The sequence below is a fragment of the Hibiscus syriacus genome, unplaced genomic scaffold (assembly GCF_006381635.1).
Source record: "Hibiscus syriacus cultivar Baekdansim isolate YM2019G1 unplaced genomic scaffold, ASM638163v2 tig00110328_pilon, whole genome shotgun sequence".
NCBI lineage: Eukaryota > Viridiplantae > Streptophyta > Magnoliopsida > Malvales > Malvaceae > Hibiscus > Hibiscus syriacus.
Window position 1 is genome coordinate 4,976,527 of NW_024062685.1, and position 18,993 is coordinate 4,995,519.

Sequence of the window (18,993 nt, forward strand, 5' to 3'; positions counted from 1 at the left end):
CTGTCATATGATATCATTGTTTCTGGATAAGAATCACTTCATCTTCAATCTATTGTAAAGTTTGCTAGTGGTTAACTTTATTTCTTGTAAACTTGGACTAGGGAGAAGACTACGTTGAGTTGGTGACAATCAAGAAGATGGTTTCCATTTTATGAATTATTTTGTTTGTCAAACTTTGTTGAAATAGCTGCTGCTACTGGCATTGTTTGGGTTCAGTAATTGAGATGGAAAAGAAAATTACCTTAAAGTATCTGTGATAGTAATATTAACCATAGAGCTAGAAAACTAAAACTTGCATGAACCTCTGCCCTCTGGCCCAGGTACTCAGTAGGAGTCCTGAGATCGAGAACCATAAAAACACCCACTTCTGAAATGGGTTACTAGCAATTGTTGTTTTATCATATACAACTTTTCATGTTGTTGATTTATACTTGTCAAGGACAAGTAATTGTTCTATTGAGGCTAAGTTTTGATTTAGATGACTAAGCATTGAGATTTTCAAAGTCCTATGGAATGAAGTTATTTTCTTGATTCCTAGAAAGCAAGGTAGTTACTAGCTAGTTCTTAGTAGATTTCTTCTTATCTGAAACAAATTAGCATCTCTTGCCATTGACATATATTGGAGTGTTTAGGTTATGTTTCTTGACAATGTGGGATAAAAGTAAAAAATGTATTCCTTAATTTTTTTATCTCTATATCTAATGAATCTACTTATATACTATTATTAAATTACATTGGATTAATATTTATTATTAAGGTTTATTAATTAAGATAAAGTATTTTTTATATGTTAATATATTTAAGTACTTAATTTTTAATTACAAGTTCAAAAAAATTATGTAACACAAATTAAAAATATTTCATTGACATAAAAATGTATTATTTACTGAATATGATTAATTAGATCTATAATTTAAGTTGAATCTAATATAAAAATATGAAAAAAATATTGCTTGGTGCCATGAACATGTAAGATGTGAGGCTTATATAATTTAAGATGTAAGAGAAATAAAAATTTATCTATGGGTTGATCTTACACAAGACTACCATAACTATGCAACTCTGTGGACCCTTCCTGAGATTATGTTAGTGTGATCTAACTTGTTTATAATTTTAGAAGTAAAATTGATATTTCAAAGGGTTTGTTGGTTTGCTTGATGTCCTCATGAAACTGTCTTAGTGCTTGTAATTTTGGCTAATACTTTTCTTGAAGATGAATAATTACTGTCAATTAGAAATTGGAATCATTTTTTACTCATTTCTGTAGTTAAGAAACTGGTATCAATTAAGCCTGATCTTTATTTTTATAAAGCTAATTCTTGTTGTGGTATTTGAAGTAACTGGTTAATTTGAATTATCGTTTGAGATTGATGAATTGATTATTGATAACAAGGCGTTTTTACCCAAAAATACCTAATTATTATAATATTATCTGTGAAACACCATTTCCCTAAAATTTACCGATCTAACACTCTTTATATCTAATAAATTTACTTATACACTATTGTTAAATTACATTAGGTTAATATTTATTATTAAAGTTTATATTAATTAAGATTAGATATTTTTATATGTATTAGATACTATTGTCAATCCATCTAATTTAGAAATATCAATTTTGCTTCTAAAATTACAAACAAGTTAGATCATACTTACATAATCTCAGTATAAACCTACAAAATTATATAGTTATGGTAGTCTTGTGTAGGATCAAACCATATATGAATTTTCATTTCCTCACATCTTAAATTATTTAAACCTATCTGTCACTAAAAGATGCCTACCTAACATCAGTCAAGTTTACAACCACCCCCTGCGCCCCCCCCCCCCCCTTCTCCCGGGCGCTGAGATGGCAAACAGAACAAGCCAAGAGAAACCAGCTACCAGTTTCCTAAACATAAAAAAACGATATTATCAAGCTTTTGCCTCATCCCAGTGATATTATTTAATCCAGGTTCAATTCCTTTAGAATAAAAAAGCAGAGCAAATAAGAATCTATCACTCAATATGTAGAGATTGATTCTTTCTTAATTCATATCAAATTTTACTGAAGACCAACACACAAATTGGAATATAGTTTTACATATTATCATTCCAAACAACTTATATCAAACTCTTCTAAATTTTTCAGAACCAATTTCTGAAACCATTAGTGTCATAGCGGTAGTCAGGGTGGGTCGACAGGGGGCAGGTAGAAGCTATAAGTTGATACTTGATAGGAAGAAATAAAACCTTATTTTCAGTTCGACAATAATTCTAATCTATGAATTGAAATCTTTTAAACTGCCAATGAACAATAATGGAGAATATTAAACCTCAAGCATGAATAAAAATACAAGAAGAATGATTATATTTGGACCCAAAAAGTAGATAGTTTGGTGTTTTTCATACCAATCAATGCTAAACATAGATTTATCAGAAAAGGGCACACTTAAGCAGAAAATACCTATCGATCGTATCATTTGGCTTGGAATGGATTAATTTGTGGCGAGAATATAAAGGCCAAAATCAGTACCCAAGATAGCTCGGATCACCCATATACTCAGCAATCTGTTCAAGTTTCACATTTAGCAACTCCCGACTGTCAGCATCTCTTACAACACCCATTTCTCTATCTAAACCCCTCTCTATCAAATCTCCATATACACCTTTATGCCTACCGTATAATACAAGAACTGGACCACCACGCCTAGGCAATGCAGTCTCAAGCAGTTCCTGCTCAACCCCTTGAATCAACTCCTTACTCTCATCCATTGATATATCACACATGTATGGCCCAACAACATCCACCACCTGCCCTTTCTTCAAATACAGCCTTCCCCCTGCCAAACTTTTACTAATAATCCGAACCCTAATGTGACTTCGGAGCCAAGAAACCCCTCGATCACCATTACTCCTAGTTCTCTCAACATTAACTACTGTTTCACTCCTTTTTTCACTCTCTATGCCTCGTTTGCTAGACTTCCTTTCGCTGCCCTTATGTTTTGACAATTTTTCTTCCTTGATCTTCAAATCCTTCAATTTCCTCAAACAATTCTCTTCTTCCCTGGAACCCAAATCAGCTATCTCAGATATACGAAATTTAACTTCATCAGCTCTGTTCTTCAACTTTAAAACAATCCAATTGCCACCCAACTTCTCCATTATTGTACCTTTAGAACCCATCTCTCTTCCTTCAATAACTCTAACATCTTTACCCACAAAAAAGCCATCTCCATCCTCCTTCACTCTTTCTTCTTTGTCAAGATTCTCTTTGACATTCTTCGAACCGTGAATCCTGTCTTTAGATTTAAATTCCTTAGAACTAAACCCTAACCCCTCTTTGTCGGTCCTCCGCTCGTATTGCTTAACTTTGACATCTTCTTTTGCGTTTTTCCCAATTCCTCTCCCTTCAACCCACCCGTAACCAGCAAGCAAAGCCTTACCGAAACCCTCTACAGGCATATCCTCGAACTCCTCAAACCCTCGATCATCGGGCAGCCTCTCTATATCTTCTTTAAAACTCTGGAGAAGAACCGTCTCGACCGGAGCAGCAGACGCAGGGGCTACCTCCATGATATCATCCTCGCCCTTGGTAGAGTTGTTTCGGAGATTGAGACCGTATGAGATTCCCGACTCCGAGTCGAGATTAATAGATGAGGAATCAAGCTCGAATTTGAGATCACGAGAAGCATCGGATTGGAGAGGGAGATCGAGATTCTTCATTTTCTTGTAGGGACGCCATTCGTTCTGTTTGGGAGGGATTACGAAGGAGGGTTTGGAATCGGCTAGGGTTTTGGAAGGATCGAATTCTGTGACGAATTCTTTGTGGTTTTGGTCTTCTTGGGCGGCGGAAGGGTTGGGGATGGCCGCTTTCTGGGAGGTTTTTGATTTGGAAGGGAGAGAGAAGGAGAGTTTCATGGCGTCGAATCGAAAATTCACTGAAGAAGAGAGCAAAGATTTGTGTTGGATCAGACGATTCGATTAGGTCAAAATTGAAGAATAAAGTTGGGGATGGTCCGATTTGACCTATGAGAGGGAGAAAAAGGGAAATACGTTAAGTAGGGGACCGAAACAATTACAAACACGAGGCTCCGAAGCAAATTTCCCAATGCAACTTCCTTTCTTTCTTTTAGTCCGAGATATTTCATACAATTTTTTTTTATAATTTTAAATTCTTAAATTCGACATTAATTGACCTGTTACAGACCACCGTAAGTTACGATCAAGTCTCGTCTATTATCCTTTCAATCACTGAAGTGAATTCATCTTGTTACACTATCATTTCCAAAATCCTATCCTCTGGGATAATGCATCTTTTATTGTGTCGAACATCCTTTTTGTGAGAAGCATAGAACAATAATTCTTATAACCGATCTTTTTCAGCTTATTGATAATATTTCAAACCCTCTAACGTCCCAGACGAGATAAGGTGGTAAGTGTATACAACACTTTGATGTTCAAGTCTATATACACGATAAATAGCTTGTTTTTCCACAGACGGGTTCCATGTCAAGTCGAGCAAAACCACTCTAGAACCACCAACAAGATTTATACCTTCCAAGCAAGCCCTATTTGATGCAAACAATACCCTTGCTTTGCTATTTGGATCATTGAAAACATTGATTATCCTTTGGCGCTGCTTTATTTCACATTTTCCGTCCATGTACAATATTTCATCCATTTTCTTCCATTTGAAAAAATATTTAAGCTGCTCCACTACTAGGTTTACTGGTTCAAGGTATTGACTGAAAACTAACATCTTCTCATCTAGAGCTCCACTAAGCTTAAGAAGTTCCATGAGTAATTTTGTTTTAATTCCTTTATCAGGCTTCAGTCTTATTCTTTCTAACTCGTTCATACAAACAATGGGGCCAACGATTTTTGTAACATCTTTCTTAACTAGATAACTGCAGCAATAAAGAAGGGTGGGTAGAGATCAAAGAAACATAATACTCTCGCAAAAATGAATTCTTGTTTCTTTAGCACGCTCAAGGATTATACTCTGCAGATTAGAGGGTCGTAAAACAACCATAGAATGCCTCAAACCGGGAACGGTATTTTGTAGAATTGTACCCTTGTGCACATATACAAAGGGCTTAATCACAACTTTAAGCTCTCTCAATTTCTCTGCTTCATATATGTCAACTTTGTCAATGGAATCAGTCAAAAAGTCTTATTTACTTTTTGCTTCGTTTCCTTTATCACTTCACTTCTTATTAGCCCCTACTCGATGCCTATACTGGATTCCTTCAGCAAATTTCGGTCTCACTAGGCAGAGAGTGTTGAAAAGCTCATCAAAATTATTTTGGAAAGGAGTTACAAAGAGAATGATACGACGTCTCGTTTTTGATTCTTGATATGCCTTCCACACAAGTGTATCATCATTTCTAGGTGTATGCCCTTCATCAAGAACAAAGAGACCGAGAAACTCAAGAAGAATTTTACTCACATGCTTATCTACCATTGTACATTTTTGCTTCTCCTCGACGTCTTTTCCGGTAAGTTAAACAAAAAGGTTGTAACTGATTCCCAAAATGTCTCCATCGGATTTCCAAGACATAAACTTCACCATGCGTCGGACAAGAGGTCTATCTTGATAAGGAACACGGTGCTTACAGGTTTTCCTTGCCAAAAAATATTCTCACTGTTGAGATTGTGAAGGGGAATGTCAATCTTCCACTTTCTAAATTCTGTTTCCCATGTGAGTAGCGTGTTGCGAGGAGCAACAATCACAAGCCTAAAACTTGGATATTCATTTAAGTACGTCTGAAGAAAGACTGTCATGAGAAGCGTTTTCCTTGTCCCGGAAGCATAAGATATAATGCATTCACCACCACATTTGGATGAGTTTTCCGACTTGTCACGATAAATCCCTCATGCTATATTATTCCAAATAAATTCAAAACTTTCATGCTGATGGGGATAGGGTTTACGTTTCAAGTCAGGAATGATTCCCCACATTGTGCACTCGATATTAGCAGAGTGATCAATGTCGGGAATATCACGGTTAGAATCTTCACACTGAAGGTCATCAAATATATAAGAGTCCATAATGTTAGAGAATTGCCTTTCATATTTTTCCACAAGGATCTGTCATCTGTATCAAGCAAAACTAAGTTATGAATAATCAATCATCAGCCAATAAGGGCCATTTAGTCAAGTGTTATATAAATGAGTATATACATATTACGCTCCTAGTGATTAGCCTATTGAGCCATTTAGCTACTCCAATAACATAATTATCACTGGAACTACTTAGAATAAAATGCCCTCAAAATTTATGGGCAAAATCAACGAGATAATGCGTTGAAATTTTTTTTTCACGAGATAGTGTCCTCGCCAGATTAATTGCTCAGATAGGGTGATCTCTACAGTCCTTGGGGTAGGTCGCCATGCACGCCCAGCGACCTACCAGGTCGCCATGCACGCCCCAACACGCTGGGCATCCGAGGCCATCCGACCGAGGCCATCCGAACGAGCTATGCGAGGGCATCCGAGGGCAACCGAGCGAGCTATGCGAGGGAATCCGAGGGCAACCGTGCGAGGGAAACCGAACGACCTTGTAGGTCGCCATGTACTCCGGGCGACCTACCCTCGCTCGGTTGCCCTCGGATTCCCTCGCATAGCTCGCTCGGATGCCCTCGGATGCCCTCACATAGCTCGTTCGGATGGCCTCGGATGCTCTCGGATGGCATCGGATGCTTTCGGATGGCCTCGGTCGGATGGCCTCGGATGCCCAGCGTGTTGGGACGTGCATGGCGACCTACAACAACGTTTCACGCTGGACATTCCAATACAAATGCTAGACTTCATAATTAATCTTTTTTCTCTAAATTCAATAATAAATTTCTATATATACACACAACTCTGTTAATCTTAAAAATTAAACAGAGAAACAAAGATGCCTAAAGGTATATTATAAATAAATGTAAATAAAATACAATAATAGACTAAAAATGCTTTAAAAATTGAATCTGAAAACACTACACTATTTGATTGCATGGCGACCTACCTTTGCAAAACACCCCACAGGTCGCTCGGATGCCATGGCGACCTCCAAGGTCGCCCGGATGCCATGGCGACCTCCGAGGTCGCCCAAGCTCACTGTAGAATTCACCCCATTTCAGCAATTAATCTGGGATGTGTATTATCTCGTGAATAAAAAAGTTCGAGAACATTATCTCGTGGATTCACCCAAATTTATGGGATAAAATTCCCAACATTCCTAGCAATTCAAAATACAAGAAAGTTAATCCATCAACGCTTTCAACAGAGCACTTGTTATATAATCATGCCACTTTATACCCAGCCAAGATACAATAAAACAAACCACTATTATGAAAATGAAAGTTCTATTTTAGATTATTAAACATGAAACATGGAGGTATGACAAACAACTTACAAAAGGTGGTGACATATCTTTGATATCCATCAGTAGGAAAGCAGAATTTGCATTTCATTCCAACTTCTTCGTTTAACACGAGATGGTGACCCTCTTGACGACATCGAGATAGGGTTGTTCTGTCATGTTCAGACTCTGAAACATTAACAACTTCATTTTCCACCTACTCATCAATATTTCAATATGAAAAGTATTAGTTCAGTTCAAATCCAAAATGCAGCATGGAGACAAGGGCGTCCTCGTTATTATTCATGAAGCATTCGGCATACCATAGATGACAGGGTTGATGTCGAACCGAACTCGAACACCATAGAGGAATGCATCTCAGACCACAGGTAATCCATTTCTTTCTCGAACTCCATTTTCTCGGGAATGATTTCTTCCTCAACTCCAAAAGTAAACTTGTGAGGCAAAAAGTTTTCTTCGTTTTCTTCTTTTAGAATGAGATTCTCTTCGGATATGTTAGAATCCAAGTCTAAATCCTACTTGTCCGCAATAGATTCAGCGAGAACACTAAGAAGATCAAACTTTTTACTCTCAGACATAGTGATGGAACCATCCAAGCCAATGGAGCCATTTAAGTTCTTTTTACACTATTTAGTGCATTCCACGACGAACTCGGTCTCTGCAACTTTATTTTCACAAGTGAAACAACTTTACGTCTCTGAAAAAGAAGTTACGGTGTCATCTTCCGAACTAAAAGAGGACTGATGATCTTCCTCTTCCTATTCCTCGTAATAATCCAAATCGTCCGGATCAGAAGATTCAAAACTATCCTCTCCACTTGTATTTAAGAGATCATCATCCGAAACTCCGACTGAATCGTCATCGTCACTATCTTCTTCTTCATCATTATCATCATCACTACTCAGCCAAATAATACCCGGTTGAAGGTTGCTTCCATCTTGGACTCTTAACTCATCGTCAGATTTTTCTATCAATATTCGAACTTGAGCGGTTTCCTCTTGAGAACTCAAAGACACGTCAACGTATAAGGAAAGCTACGGCGTAGACATTTTCGTTTTGGCCAAGCTTCCATCATCCACCTCCGGTGTCTTCCTTCGCTTGCTATCACCACAAAATGACATCGCTTCCCTCCATTTACTTCTTGTTCTAGAAGTAACTGGAATCGACTTACTCGACATTGTGGGTGTATTGAAGAAAAGAGAAATAAAAAAGCTTTCAAGTTGAGGAAGAAAGGCAGGAGCGACAATATGGGGACTTGGGAAATACAATATAATAGTGATAAGATTAATTAATAAAGTAACTATAAAAAGTACTGAAAGGATTATAGGAAAGGATGCCTGCAGTGGGTGTTGAAAAGTCATACATCCAGACGGTTAATTTGGACAGCAAATAGGGCGGCTTTTTTTTTTTTGTCAAAACGTGGCACTAAATTGTTAAAATAATAAAGGGATAATTACTAAAATTTAATCCTTAAACTTTAGGATATTTACAAGATTAATCCTCAAGCTTCAACTATAAATACTCGATCCCATTTAACTTCAAAATCATCCCAAAACATTCTAGCTTTATTCCAATACTAGAGAGTTTCTTGAGAGTTATTTTCTCCTTTTTATCAAGAGAGAATTATCATTGTTTTTTCCTTGGTCGATTGAGAGAAGTTGTAATTCCTATTTTCTCATAGTGAAATTCTTCTACCGTTGCCCGTGGTTTTTACCCTATATTATTTAGGGGTTTTCCACGTAAAATTTGTGTCTTCTTTATTTTCATTTTTATTTTCTCAAATTATTAGTTGAGATTTTGCTCTATCTAATAGCCGTCTTCCGCAACAATTGGTATCCGAGCCAGATTAGAGTGTGTAATATATGCTTATTGTCTTAGTGGTTGCCACCAAAAGGTGGATCCTCCAATATAAGAAAGTAAGAAGGTATTACCCATTTTTTGAAGGTTCCAGAGAACTATTCACGATAGTGAAATAGTGTGAGCTATCCGTAATAGAAGCTATGGCAACGAAATTTGATATTGAAAAATTCAATGGGAGAAATTTCTAATTGTAGAAATTAAAAATGAAGGCCATCATGAGGAAAGACGGTTGTCTAGCAGCTATCAGTGAAAGGTCGGTGGATTTCATAGATGACAGCAAATGGAACGAGATGGACGGGAATGCTATGGCAAACTTTCATCTAGCATTAGCAGATGAAGTATTGTCAAGCATCGAGGATAATAAGACAACTAAAGAGATATGTGATCATCTCACCAAATTGTACGAGGCCACATCGTTGCACAATAAAATTTTCCTTAAGAGAAAATTGTACACTCTCCGGATGCCAGAATCTACTTCAGTGACGGAGCACTTAAACACGCTGAACACTTTATTTTCTCAGCTTACATCCTTAAGATGTACAATAGGAGAACAAGAACGTGCTGAACTTCTACTTCAAAGTCTACCTGATTCGTATGATCAACTCATCATCAACTTGACAAACAGTAATGTTACCAGTCTACTCTTCGATGACATTGCAACTGTTGTTCTACAAGAAGAAAATCGGCGCAAGAGAGAAGGAAGACAGACAAGTAAATCTGCAACAAGCAGAAGCATTGACAACGATGACAACGATGAGAGGGAGATCAACAGAACGTGGCCAAAGCAGCAGTCACAAATATGGTAGATCAAAGTCGAGGAGCAAGAAGAATTTAAAGTGCTACAACTGTGGAAAGAAGGGTCACTTGAAGAAGGATTGTTGGAGTCTAAATAAAAACTCCAATCCACAAGACAATACCGCAAACACTTCAGATGATGGAGATGCTCTATGCTGTGAAGCGTCAACTACCGTGGAAGGCAGAAAAAGATTTACAGATATATGGCTCATTGATTCAGGAGAACCATATCACATGACCTCAAGAATAGAATGGTTCCATCATTATGAACCTATCTCAGGAGGATCTGTGTATAGTTACAATGATCATGCCTTAGAGATCGTTGGCATGGGGACCATTAAATTGAAGATGTATGATGGAACAATTAAAGTTGTTCGAGATGTGCGACACGTGAAAGGCCTGAAGAAAAATTTATTATCCTACAGATTGTTGGATAATAATGCAAGCAAGATTGAAACACATAAAGGAATCATGAAGGTGTTCCGTGGAGCGCTTGTGGTGCTGAAAGGCGAAAAGATAGCAGCAAACTTGTACATGCTGAAGGGAGAGACTTTGCTAGAAGCAGAAGCCTCTGTTGCCTCATGTAGTTCAGATTCTGCAATGATATGGCATCAGAAACTTGGACACATGTCAGAACAAGGAATGAAAGTCCTTGCGGAGCAAAAACTACTTTCAGGCTTAACAAATGTATCACTTACTTTGTGTGAGCATTGCATAACAAGTAAGCAGCACCGGTTGAAATTCAACACATCAAATTCTAGAGGCAAAAGTGTTCTAGAACTAGTTCACTCTGACCTATGGCAAGCACCAGTTACATCTCTAGGTGGAGCAAAATATTTTGTCTCATTTATTGATGACTACTCCAGGAGATGTTGGGTGTACCATATTAAGAAGAAGTCAGATGTGTTTTGCACTTTCAAAAACTTCAAAGTGCGGGTGGAACTTGATTATGGAAATAAGATCAAGTGTTTCAGAACAGATAATGGAGGAGAATACACAAGTGATGAATTTGATGACTTTTGTAGGAAAGAAGACATCAAAAGACAGTTCACAGTGGCGAACACTCCTAAAAAAAATGGAGTGGCAGAGCGGATGAACAGAACCTTGTTAGAAAGAATAATAGCAATGTTGAGGGATGCAGGCCTAGAAAAATCATTTTGGGCAGAAGCAGTCAATACCGCCTGTTATTTGGTGAATCAAGCTCCATCAACTGCAATAGAGCTGAAGACACCAATGGAGATGTGGACTGGTAAACCAGCTGATTATTCAAACCTCCATGTATTTGGAAGTATTATGTACGTGATGTACAACTCCCAAGAAATCTCAAAGCTGGATCCAAAATCCAGGAAATACAAATTCTTGGGGTACGCTGATGGAGTCAAGGGGTATCGCTTGTGGGATCCCATTACCCGTAAATTGATCATCAGCAGGGATGTTATCTTTGTAGAGGATAAACTACAAAGAAAAGAAGACGATGATAGCGCAGAAAAGTTAGAGACTACACAGATACATGTGGAAAAGGAGGATGAACAAGAAGATTCTTATGAAACAGAACCAACACATGATGAACAAGAACCATAGAGTTCTGAAGCTCCAACAACTCGTCAATCAGATCGTGTGAGAAGACGTCCCAATTGGCACTCAGATTATGTTATAGAAGGTAATATTGCATACTGCCTTTTAACAGAGGACGGTGAGCCATCAACATTTCAGGAGGCAATAAGCAGCTCAGATACTTCACTATGGATGATGGCGATGCAAGAAGAAATTGAAGCCCTTCATAAAAATAATACATGAGACCTTGTGCCACTACTACAAGGAAGGAAGTCAATTGGTAACAAATGGGTCTTTAAAATCAAGCAAAATGGTGACGATCGAGTGGAGAGGTATCGTGCAAGACTAGTGGTCAAAGGATATGCTCAGAAAGAATGTATTGATTTCAATGAAATATTTTCTCATGTGGTTCGACTAACAACAGTTCGAGTAGTTTTGGCAATGTGTGCTACATTGAACTTACATCTAGTGCAGCTAGATGTTAAAACAACTTTTCTTCATGGAAATCTTGAAGAAGAGATTTATATGCTCCAGCCTGAAGGTTTTGAAGAAGACGAAAAGAAGAACTTGGTTTGCAGGTTGAACAAATGTCTGTACGGTCTAAAGCAGGCGTCGAGGTGTTGGTATAAGAGATTTGATTCCTTCATTATGTGCCTTGGATACAACAAACTTAATGCAGACCCTTGTGCTTATTTCTAGAGGTCTGGTGATAACGATTTTGTTATATTGTTGTTGTATGTGGATGACTTATTGGTTGCAAGACCCAACAAAGATCATATTGATGAATTGAAGGCACAACTGGCTAGGGAATTTGAAATGAAGGACTTGGGATCAGCAAACAAGATTCTAAGGATGCAAATTCACCGAGACAGAAGTAATAGGAAGATTTGGCTTTCACAAAAGAATTACTTGAAGAAGATCTTATCACGATTTAACATGCAAGATTGTAAGCCAATTTCTACCCTCTTCCTATTAACTTCAAATTATCCTCCAGTATGAGTCCTAGCAGTGAAGAAGAGAGGATGGAGATGTCTCGAGTACCGTATGCATCAACAGTGGGAAGTTTAATGTTCGCTATGATATGCACAAGACCAGACATTTCACAAGCAGTGGGAGTGGTTAGTCGGTACATGGCGAATCCAGGCAAAGAGCATTGGAATACAGTAAAGAGGTTTTTGAGATACATCAAAGGGACCTCAAATATTGCATTATGTTACGAAAGATCAAATTTACTTATCGATGGGTATGTTGATTCTAACTATGCAGGGGATTTGGATAAAAGCAAATCTACTACATGATATGTGTTCAAAATTATTGGTGGAGCTGTAAGGTGGGTTTCAAAATTGCAGTCAGTTGTGGCTACATCCACAACAGAGGCAGAATATGTAGCAGCTACACAAGCCAATAAAGAAGCAATTTGGTTGAATATGCTATTGGAAAAGCTTGGGCACAATCAAGAGCATGTCTCTCTGTTTTGTGACAGTCAAAGCGCCTTGCATCTAGCAAGGAATCCAACATTTCATTCAAGGACAAAGCACATACAAGTTCAGTACCATTTCATTCGTGAAAATATGGAAGAAGAGACAGTAGATATACAGAAGATCCATACCAAAGACAACATAGCAGATTTCATGACGAAGGCAATCAACACTGATAAATTTACCTGGTGTCGATCCTCTTGTGGCCTGTTAGAAACGTAAGCAACATGAAGGTACAAGGTAGAAAGAATGGTGTGAAGATATGATTGTTCCAATCAAATCTTCAAGTGAGAGATTGTTGAAAAGTCATACATCCAGACGGCTAATATGGACAGCAAATGGGGCGGCTATTTTTTGTCAAAAAGTGGCACCAAATTGTTGAAATAATAAAGGGATAATTACTAAAATTTAATCCCTAAACTTTAGGGTATTTACAAGATTAGTTCTCAAGCTTCTACTATAAATACCATATATCATTTAGCTTCAAAACCATCCCAAAGCATTCTAGCTTTCTTCCAATACTAGAGAGAATTTAGAGAGTTTCTTGAGAGTTATTTTCTCTTTTTTATCAAGAGAGAATTATCATTGTTTTCTCCTTGGTCGATCGAGAGAAGTTGTAATTCCTATTTTCTCATAGTGAAATTCTTCTACCGTTGCCCGTGGTTTTTACCCTATATTATTTAGGGGTTTTCTACGTAAAATTTGTGTCTTCTTTATTTTTATTTTTATTTTCTCAAATTATCAGTTGAGATTTTGCTCTATCCGATAGCCGTCTTCCGCAACAGTTAGAATGGATTGGCTGCCAACTGTAGTTCAACGGACAAATCAAGAGATGGTAAAAATCCAAGACAATCTCAAACCTAAGTCCAAGTGTTTGCGATTTTCTCTCACTGCTTTTCAACAGTTAGTCTATTATTTGTTTTTGATAATTATCAATTTACATATAAATATTCAAATTATAAAAGTTAATACTACATTTTAGAGTCAGTAAAATTTTGGTAGAATTGGTATATACCGTACATTATATATGAGTCGATAAAATTCATATGACGAGGTTAAAAAAGTCATATAATTTAGCAAATCCTTGGAAAGAAGACATAACTGAGGAAGATACGAAGATTACTTGCTTTTGCAAGTTTTGTAGACATCGAAAAAGTGGCCAATAAGGGTGTAGTTTGTGATATTAATAGTATATTAATCTGCCTTTCTTGATACAACCCCATAGCTACTTTTGCCTGTGTATGCCTTACCTTTTGCCATTAATGTTTCTCAGAGGTTGTTGAAGTATTACTTCTAACCAAGACCACCCCTTAGCTACTGATTCAACCCAATCTATATATACACATATCTTGAAAACTGTTGTGACTAGATGGCTATATTGTTTTACTCTGGAAAACTAAAGTGTAAATGTGAGGCCATAGAAACTCATGCATGGTTTCTTTTTCTTGTTTCCAACCTTGAAGCATCCTGGGTTCTGCTGGCAAATTGATGCAACTAACCTCAAATTCTTTTACGTGTATTTTTAATCCCTTTCAATCTCTCCCATTATATTATCTTGTTATCATCTCAAATTATTCAAAAAAAAATATTCTTTCATGATAGTTATAAGTTTAAAACTTTCATCGAAAATATTTTAAATTCTGTAAGAGAAACCGATATGAGGATAAGTGCGATCAATAGAGATTACAACGGTAGTTTTCTTATGTGGTAATCTAATTTAAAGCTAATCTAAGATGATTTTTAACCTAAAATGTTATCATGTTCAACAAAAAAAATTATACAAATTTATAATATTTTTTATTACAACCAAAAAATATAAACATTACATAATATCATTTTCTAATTCTATATTAATAAATTGTATTTTAAAATTTTCTGTTTGTAATATCCAAATGAGGCTTTACAATAACCTTCACGGAAAAGCATTAGACAAGAAGCGTCGATTATCAAATCTCTCTAATCAAATCAAGTATACAAGTTCCATCTCATACGTCTATTTGTCCGTCTCTCAGTCAGGTTTTGATCACAAAAAATGAGGCCCAATGTTGGGTCATTTGAAGGATTGTACAATAAGCTTCTCGTAGCCCATCATCTGTCTTAATGGTCATAAAAAAGAAGCCCAACATCGTATTTGATCATTATGAAGCCTAAACAGAGAGCTACACTACATACAGTAAAATGACATTAACTTGCTTTTGCTGAACTTGCGGCAATAAAGAGGAAGCCTAATGTATGTTCTATGCTTGGTTGTGAGAATCAACAGTCCATAATTCTATTTTCTTGTTTTTGGCTGGTTAGGCCGTAAGGTTCGGCAATCATGAAAGTTAGATGATGAAAAACAGCAAGTGTGCATGCTTTGATAATTATCCACCAAGAAAAGGAAGAAAAAAATCAAAAGCCATTAGTGCTGTTTAAGTAAAATTCCTACCACTAGCTACCATCATAGCCTAGACTTAGCTTTCAATATAAATTAGCACTATCCAGAGGGAACCTTAATCTTGGGTATTCCATTGCCATTATAAATATGCCTCCAACATGTAATGGGGACTGTTGCAAAACAGATTAGTCGCATCAAATCCCACTGTTAAACGTATATGTATAATGTATGGACCTGTTTTGGATTCAAAACTTCATTTTATGGCACCCATTTGACTGATAAGCAAACGTTTTCCAAAAGAGTTTTGTGTGCTTATCATGGGAATTGGCATGATTGGATATGTAATTTAGAAGTGAAAATGTATAATAGGCTTTGTGTAAGATGCTTAGTCTGGTATATGATGGGTAGAACTGTTGGTCTTTTATCATCTCTAATGGAAAAAGATCAATCTACTGGTAATTTAATATGAAACCTAGATAAAGAAAAAGCTAGAGTAGACTGAAACTTTGAGCAGTCGAAGTTTGTCATGGCTTTTATCAACTGTGTGATCTGTCAATTCACATAAAATAACTAATTGACCATATAAAGACTGAATATCATACTGATAAAGACCAGCGACTCTAATAGCAATAGAATCCATTGCTAAAATGTTGTTGAATATGATTTGGTCAACTTCCATAACCATTCACCAAGACTCTTTATACTGGACTTCGTTATCTATAAAGAGCTATTTTTTAAAAAAAGTATTTTATGTTAATGAAGAAGTAAAGATAATTTATAGAAAAATAATTTTACTTTTCTATTGATTAGTAAATTATTTTTCTGTTAACCAAATATAAAAATATATGAAAAGTATTATTCAAAACTCATTTTCAATGAAATAAATAAACCCACATTGGACAAGGTCACTAAAAGCAGGGAGGTCATGCCCCCAAATTTTTTGATATAATAATATTTTAGATTTCTTTTAGTTTTTTTCTTCTTCTTAAACTAAAGTGATTATAAGTGATAATATTTGTTCTAATTAATCTCAAATTGACAATAAACACTTAAGAGTCATTTGGTTCATGGTATGTAACATTACCTCTGGGAATAGGATTACCGAAATATAACATTACCTGACACGTTACTGGAAATGTTACATTACGGTGTTTGGTTGATTTTGTATGAATGTAAGATTACAATGTTTGGTTGAAGGAATAAAATATTATTGGAATGTATATTTTATCAAATAGTCCTTGTGATATATTTCTTTTTAAACAAGTTGAATTTTGAATACTCAAATGAAAACATTTATATAATAATTGAAAATATATTATTTTATTATTTATTATTTTTATATTTTTTATAAAATTTAAATTCATAAAATTCATATAATTTTTTTTACAAAATTTAAAAGATAAATGGGTTTAATAAAAGGGTTTAATTTTATTTTAACCTCTGAACTTCATATAAAATTCTAATTGTGGACTTTTTTACAAATATAAAAATAGTTTAAGGATAAATTTACAATTTACTCTTCATAGAAAATATTTTTTATTTCAACAATTAGGAGAAGGATGTTTTTGAAATAACTCTTTCTTAAGGGTATTTTAATCCAAACCCATGAAGAAAAAGAAATACCTAAGAAATTGGGGGATTAACATTCCTAGTAAAACACCCACTTTTGTGCATTGTTGGGAATTATTCCCTATTGGAAATCTTTACAATCCAAACATAGATATTACATTCAGGAAAAAACTTTTCCCCCCGATAATGTAACATTCTACCATCCAAACAACAGTTTAGATATTATATAATTGTTCGAATCCGAAACTTCTAAATTCTTTTTAATTTAAATATTAGTCAAATAAATATTTTACCCCCTAAATTTTTTATTCAAGTACATATTAGATGCTAGTTCTATTCATGTAAAATAATTTAACACCTCTAATATCTGATCATAAATTTATCTACGATTTAAAGGAACTTATTAAATTTAAATATAGTAACGATATTTGTACCTTTAAAAGATTTATTAATTTATTTCATCTCATGATATTTCTCTTACCTTCAAACTTTTCAAAAAATCATTTTAATCCTTATTTTTTTACATCTTCGTGCCCTTGAAATTTATTTATTTTTGTTAAATTGTACAAACAAAATAAAATAACATATATGCTAAACTAAAATTAATTATTTTATCATTTGACTAATGTTGACATAAAATATTTTATTTACATAAAAATAAAAAAAAACGTTTAAAAATACTAAAAACTATTTAAAATTTACAAAATATTAAAAATTATAAAATATAAAAGGGTAAATTACATGCTTACTTACTGAATTTTACTCTCTCTCATATTTCACTCACCATACTTTCAATTTTTTCAATTTTCTCACTGAACTTTAGACATTGAACATTTTTTTGTCACTCGACCATTTACTCATTAACGGGGTGCTTAAGTGGCTTATTTTAATAATAAAATATGTCATACATTTACTCACTGAACTTTACTCTCTCCTATTTCACTTACTGTACTTTTAACTTTTTCAATTTTAATTTAACATCGTTAGAAATTTAACATTCGAGTGACAAAAAAAGTTCAATGTCTAAAGTTCAGTGAGCAAATTGAAAAACTTGAAAGTACGGTGAGTGAAATAAGAGAGAGAGTAAAGTTCAGTGAGTAAGCGTGTAGTTTACCTAATATATAAATATATTCAAATTATGAAAAATGTATAAAAGTAAAAAAAATATTTGAAATTTTTTTTCAAGTGTTGATATATGTAAAAAAAATAAGGGTTAAAATGATTTTTTTTAAATTGATGGTGAAAAATACGATTATACATATTTATTTTTTTGATTGAGATCTATTGTCTATTTGGTATCATTACATCTTGAGTTAATTAAGTCTAATCATATCTCTCTTATTTAGAGATGGACACAAGATTTTATTTTAAAAGTGAGAATTTAGAAAATTAAATTAAAAATTAAATGGTGTGAAATTATAAAATTTTAAGAGAATTAATATATTAATACAAAATATAAATTTAAAATTTTCAAAAGGTACGACCAGACGGTCTCAATCCTCCTCACCCCATCTCTCCTCTTAATATTTTTTTCTATGCATAAAACTTAAACTTTTAACTTTAATTAATAAATAATTGATCATTCATTTAAGGGAGGGAGAAGAAAGGCTGTGATTATAACTACAGTTGATGACAACATTTTGAATAAGATCCGAATGATGATTGTTTCCTTTTTTTAATTTTGAGAATCAATTTCACTGCTAAATATGCATGTAGAAGCACTTATATTTGGTTCCTCATTCCTTTTCTTTTCCCCTTTCCCCTTTCCCCTTTCCAATTGTTAATGCGTAGAATTCTCCAGTAGTATGCTTTAATAAATATTATTTTTGGATTACGGAATATATGTGAAGCATGCATGAGAAAAAAAGAAAATGTTGGGGGAAAATGAGAAATGGGAGACATCCCCTGATATTATTATTAGACGCAACGCAAGGTCACAGTCATTTCTTAGTCTGTTTTCGTTACCTTTGTCTTTTGCCTCCATTCCATCCCCATCCACTAATTTCTCT

General features: G+C 35.0%; 1 protein-coding gene across 1 annotated transcript; it reads right to left on the reverse strand.

The window, feature by feature from the left end:
* Positions 1 to 2,323: 2,323 nt before the first annotated feature.
* LOC120118521 (protein MOS2-like) lies at positions 2,324 to 4,031 on the reverse strand. Its single transcript, XM_039138550.1, has one exon. It carries the CDS (start codon positions 3,898 to 3,900, stop codon positions 2,509 to 2,511), a length of 1,392 nt encoding a protein of 463 aa, XP_038994481.1. The 5' UTR covers positions 3,901 to 4,031; the 3' UTR covers positions 2,324 to 2,508.
* Positions 4,032 to 18,993: the final 14,962 nt, after the last annotated feature.